The 5,525-nt window shown below is 43.3% G+C and overlaps 1 protein-coding gene across 1 annotated transcript in view; it reads left to right on the top strand.

Moving 5' to 3' along the window:
• The window catches only part of LOC104983174 (zinc finger protein 665-like), a gene marked incomplete at its 3' end in the record, with an annotated part of 10,457 nt that extends 5,854 nt beyond the window's left edge, over positions 1 to 4,603 (top strand). Inside the window, 2 exon segments of the mRNA XM_010832633.1 lie at positions 3,807 to 3,886; positions 4,537 to 4,603. Of these exon segments, the coding sequence (XP_010830935.1) occupies positions 3,807 to 3,886; positions 4,537 to 4,603 (147 nt within the window).
• Positions 4,604 to 5,525: the final 922 nt, after the last annotated feature.

Raw genomic sequence — 5,525 nt, 5'->3', positions numbered from 1 at the left:
AGGGATTGTCTTTAATCCATTGTATATTCTTGCCTCCTTTGTCAAAGATAAGGTGTCCATATGTGCGTGGATTTATCTCTGGGCTTTCTATTTTGTTCCATTGATCAGTATTTCTGTCTTTGTGCCAGTACCATACTGTCTTGATAACTGTGGCTTTGTAATAGAGCCTGAAGTCAGGTAGGTTGATTCCTCCAGTTCCATTCTTCTTTCTCAAGATAGCTTTGGCTATTTGAGGTTTTTTGTATTTCCATACAAATTGTGAAATTATTTGTTCTAGCTCTGTGAAGAATACTGTTGGTAGCTTGATAGGGATTGCATTGAATCTATAAATTGCTTTGGGTAGTATACTCATTTTCACTATATTGATTCTTCCAATCCATGAACATGGTATATTTCTCCATCTATTAGTGTCCTCTTTGATTTCTTTCACCAGTGTTTTATAGTTTTCTATATATAGGTCTTTAGTTTCTTTAGGTAGATGTATTCCTAAGTATTTTATTCTTTCCGTTGCAATGGTGAATGGAATTGTTTCCTTAATTTCTCTTTCTGTTTTCTCATTATTAGTGTATAGGAATGCAAGGGATTTCTGTGTGTTGATTTTATATCCTGCAACTTTACTATAATCATTGATTAGTTCTAGTGATTTTCTGGTGGAGTCTTTAGGGTTTTCTATGTAGAAATTTTAAAGATCTAATTGAAGTTGAATGATTCATGAATCAGGCGGCACCCTACCTAGTTCATTCAGAGGTGCTCAAAGGAGCTGTACAACATGGAAGGCTTCCATAGGTAGAAACTAAATAGGACAAGAAAATTATTCGCAAACACATTGCTTCAGGTCTGGTGTCCTATGCAGGGATGTGTGCAGGAGGAGGGTGTAGCCAGCGTCTGGCCCTGCAGATTACAGCACTATTGTCCTGGAAATTCCAGTCAATGACTCCTGGTCACATTTTTAAGCAGGCAGACACTGCAGTGAAGTGTTGTTTGCCCTCCTAGAGGCAGTGGCTCCACCTTGGGCCTGTCTCCTTTTTAACATGGCCTGAACCTTGCCATGCATCACCATGAATAGGTGTCTTCATGTTCTTTCTGTATTGCTTGACATAAAGAGAAAATAAGCATATAGTTGTTTAGTCATGAAGTCGTGTCCAACTCTGTGACCCATAGACTGTATCCCGCCAGTCTCCTCTGTGGAATTTCCCAGGCAAGAATACTGGAGTGGGTTGCCATTTCCTCCTCTAGAGGATCTTCTTGACCTGGGAATCAAACCTTCGTCTCCTGCATTGACAGGTAGACTCTTTACTGCTGAGCCAGCTGGGAAGCCCCAAATAACAAGGTGAGTCTTTAAATTTTAATGATAGATATTCTAATTCTAGCATCAAGGCAAGGAAATGAAAAATACCCATTTTTGAAATGTCATTTGTACCACTCTACCTGAAAGTGAGAGATAAAGGCTTGTAGTTGGGAAATTACTTTACATTTTTATTACATAAACTTTTAGGTTTGTTTTGAAAGACATGAAACAGTTTTTTCTTACAGTCTTCAATTTTTTTTCTTTTTTATTTCCACATACAAATTTTCAGTAAAGATCACTCCAATGTAATGACTTCCTTCACTTTTATGATAACTTCACAAACATAGCCATGTGTATTCTTAATTTCTCAGCCACTGTGCAGCAAGGCAAGGCCATGACACCAGTTTTGCCAAATACAGTGTGAGTGCAAGTAATGCATTACTCATCTGAATGATGTTATAAATAAATCACCCAGGCAACTCCCTGATGAACCAATGGTTTGATTTCTGTGCTTTCACTGCTCGGAGGGCCTGAGTTCAAGCTCTGGTCAGGGAACTAACATTCTGCAAGCTGCATCAGTCAGTTCAGTCACTCAGTCGTGTCCGACTCTTTGCAACCCCATGAACCTGTCAGCACGGCAGGGCTCCCTGTCCATCACCAACTCCCGGAGTTCACTCAAACTCAGGTCCATCGAGTTGGTGATGCCATCCAGCCATCTCATCCTCTGTCGTCCCCTTCTCCTCCTGCCCCCAACCCCTCCCAGCATCAGGGTCTTTTCCAATGAGTCAGCTCTTCGCATGAGGTGGCCAAAGTATTGGAGTTTCAGCTTCAGTATCAGGCCTTCCAAAGAACACCCAGGACTGATCTCCTTTAGAATGGACCGGTTGGATCTCCTAAGGTCTGTTTAATGTGGGGATGATTCATTTGTTTATTTTTGGCTGTGCCAGGTCTTATTTGTTGGGCTCAGGGCTGCTCTCTAGTGGTGCTCAGACCTCTCATTGTGGTGACTTGTTGCAGAGCACGGATCTAGGTCATGTGGGCTCAGTAGTTGTGATGCTCGAACTTAGCTGCCTTGTGATATATGATGTCTTCCTGGACCAGGGAGCTAACCCGTGTTCCCTGGCAGGTGGATTCCTAACCATTGGGCCTACAGCGAAGTCTCTCATCTAATGTTTGTATAAGCACCTGTGAGATCCACTGAGGGGAAGCTGAAACCACAAATAAATTCTCCCAGACTGAATTTTTTGTTCATTTGTTTCATTGGTTGTTTTAAATTATGGGGGTTCTTAATGTTAACCATTATATGTCTTTGTATTCACCTTTTAATTTGATCTTTTCAGAGATACAAATAAAACTATAAGAAAGCTCTTTCTGTGTGTGTGTGTTTGTGTGTGCGCGTGCACGTGCATGCTAGGTCACTTCAGTCCTGTCTGACTCTTTGCAACGCTAAGGACTGTAGCTTCCCAGGCTCCTCTGCCCTTTTGTCTCCTGCACTAGCAGGCAGATTCTTTACTACTAGTGCCTCCTGGGAAGCCGAAAGCTGTTGCTAATGAGTTCTAAAAGTGTCGCAGCTTAAAAGTTTCCTTATTTAAAGGATCCACCATCTGGCTATTGAGTAGTAATAGCCCAACAGCCCCTCAAGGCGATAAGACACAAGACAGGTCACCACAAGAGGGTGCAAAGAATGCAGCCTTCAAAATAGTCTAAGAAAGTGAAAGCCCTTGTCCAAGCAGACAAAAGGAAGGTTAAAATAATGGCAGGGACCATTAATGGCTGGGACCCCTTATGACAAATTCCCCTGAGAGCTGGTCCAGTCTATTCGACTGGCTGCCAAATATAACCCTGTGTGTACCTTCCAGACCAAGTTCTCAGAACAAAATGCCTAAAAGGATGGGTAGAACATTGATATCACAAAGGTACAAGGAAAGAAATGCAGGTTCGTCTTAGAAGGACTTAATCCTTTAGGGTGAATTCTGAGAAGATGTTTTACAAAACTGGCTTTCTCTAGCCAGTTTTAGAATGTCAAAAAGAGCTCCCATGTTGGCCAGACATAATTTAAAGCAGCTCCCATTTTTAAAGCAGAATTTCCTTAGTACCCAGTTAAGTACCCCCAAGTATAAATTCCATACTGCTGGCTTAGGTTTGCTTGGAGGTTGGAGTCCTGATGCTTCTTATCTTGGTCAGTACAGATCACTCACTGTTTGTTTTTCTGCTGTGCTGGATCTTTTGCCTTGCATGGGCTTTCTTTTGTTCCAGCAAATGGGGGCTACTCTGTAGTTGCTGTGTGCAGGCTTCTCATAGCTATGGCAGTGAGCCTACTGTAGCCCACTAGGCACTAGGAGAAAAAATGAAAGTCACTCAGTCGTGTCCAACTCTTTGTGACCCCATGGACTGTAGCCCTCAGAGGAGCCTGGCAGGGTCACAAAGAGTTGGACACGACTGTGTGACACTTTCACTTTTTCTCCTAGTTTTCAGATCTCCCAGTTATTTGTTGATCACCCTGAATTTTACTTGGCAGTGTATTAACGGGACTCTCAAACTTATCTGGACTTGCTGAGGAGGTGGATGGCCCCATGAGGCGCTTACTGATGTACCAAGGTCAGTATCTCCAAAGCACAGACTGGTGCCTGTTTTTCTGCACTGTTGGTGGGGCACTGTAGTGTCTAACGAGCTTGATCCTTGAAGAACTGGAATGTCAAGACACTTTTCTCCTTACAGATGTTAGTTGAAAGTAGCTGGTTGTAAGAGTTGTGTGTTTCACATTCTAGTTTGTCATCCCTACACAAATCCAGTTGTTTACTTAGATTGCTTACATTCTAATTGCAGGAATATCTGGATTTCTGGGTCCAGCCACCACCCTACATTAACCCCCAGCCCCGCCACCACACCAGGTTTCGGTTCGCAGACCTCTGAATCCCTTCAGCCTCATCAGCAGGACGCCTGTTAAGAATAAACCTTAATTTACAGCGTAATGATCCGACAGAATTTCAAGTTTTTACTTTAAAATTGTTCTGTGACAGTTACCTAAACTAGGGAAGAATCAATAGTGCAAAACAAGACACGGAAGACCATAAAGGGTTTCTAAACCCAGACAAGCTATGTTGGGAACCAAACGGAAGAACGTGCACCTGCCCCTCTCAGCAGGAAGCTGGCGAGTGCTCTACACCCCACCCTTCTCAGTGGCCTCTACTCAGGCCCCACCCTTCTGCTCAGGCCCAGCCCCCAGCTCCTCTTCCCTCTTTACCCAGGTCTGCAAGTTTCCAGCAAGTTCCGAAACCATGACTGCGGAGCTGAGGTCACTGTTGAGAACATGAGGTACGTTTCTTTCTTTCTTTTTTTTTTTTTTGCCTAAACTGCTACCCCACATCCAAGGTAAGGAGCACTGGCTGCGCTTTGCTAGAGGAGCTGTGAAGATATATCCTAAATCCAAGGTAAGAGGAACCCAAGAAAGATGGTAGGCACTGAGAGAGGGCATCAGAGGGCAGACACTCTGAAGTCACAATCACAGACAACTATCCAGTCTGATCACACGGACCACAGCCTTGTCTAACTCAATGAAACTAAGCCATGCCATGTGGGGCAACCCAAGATGGGCGGGTCATGGTGGAGAGGTCTGACAGAATGTGGTCAACTGGAGAAGGGAATGGCAAACCACTTCAGTATTCTTGCCTTGAGAACCCCATGAACAGTATGAAAAGGCAAGAAGATAAGACACTGAAAGAGGATCTCCCTGGGTTGGTAGGTGCCCAATATGCTACTGGAGATCAGTGGAGAAATAACTTCAGAAAGAATGAAGGGATGCAGCCAAAGAAAAAACAATACCCAGTTGTGGATGGGACTGGTGATAGAAGCAAGGTTCAATGCTGTAAAGAGCAATATTGCATAGGAACCTGGAATGTTAGGTCCATGAATCAAGGCAAATTGGAAGTGATCAAATAGGAGATGGCAAGAGTGAACCTCAACATTCTAGGAGTCAGTGAACTAAGATGGACTGGAATGGGTCAATTTAACTCAGATGACCATTATATCTACTAATGTGGTAGGAATCCCTTAGAAGAAATGGAGTAGCCATTGGATGCAATCTCAAAAACGACAGAATGATCTGTGTTCGTTTCCAAGGCAAACCATTCAATATCACGGTAATTCAAGTCTATGCCCCAACCAGTAAGGCTGAAGAAGCTGAAGTTGAACAGTTCCATGAAGACCTACAAGACCTTCTAGAACTAACACCCAAAAA

This window comes from Bison bison, unplaced genomic scaffold (assembly GCF_000754665.1).
Source record: "Bison bison bison isolate TAMUID 2011002044 unplaced genomic scaffold, Bison_UMD1.0 scf7180017861843, whole genome shotgun sequence".
NCBI classification, from domain to species: domain Eukaryota; kingdom Metazoa; phylum Chordata; class Mammalia; order Artiodactyla; family Bovidae; genus Bison; species Bison bison.
This window is presented reverse-complemented; position numbering and strand designations above follow the sequence as displayed.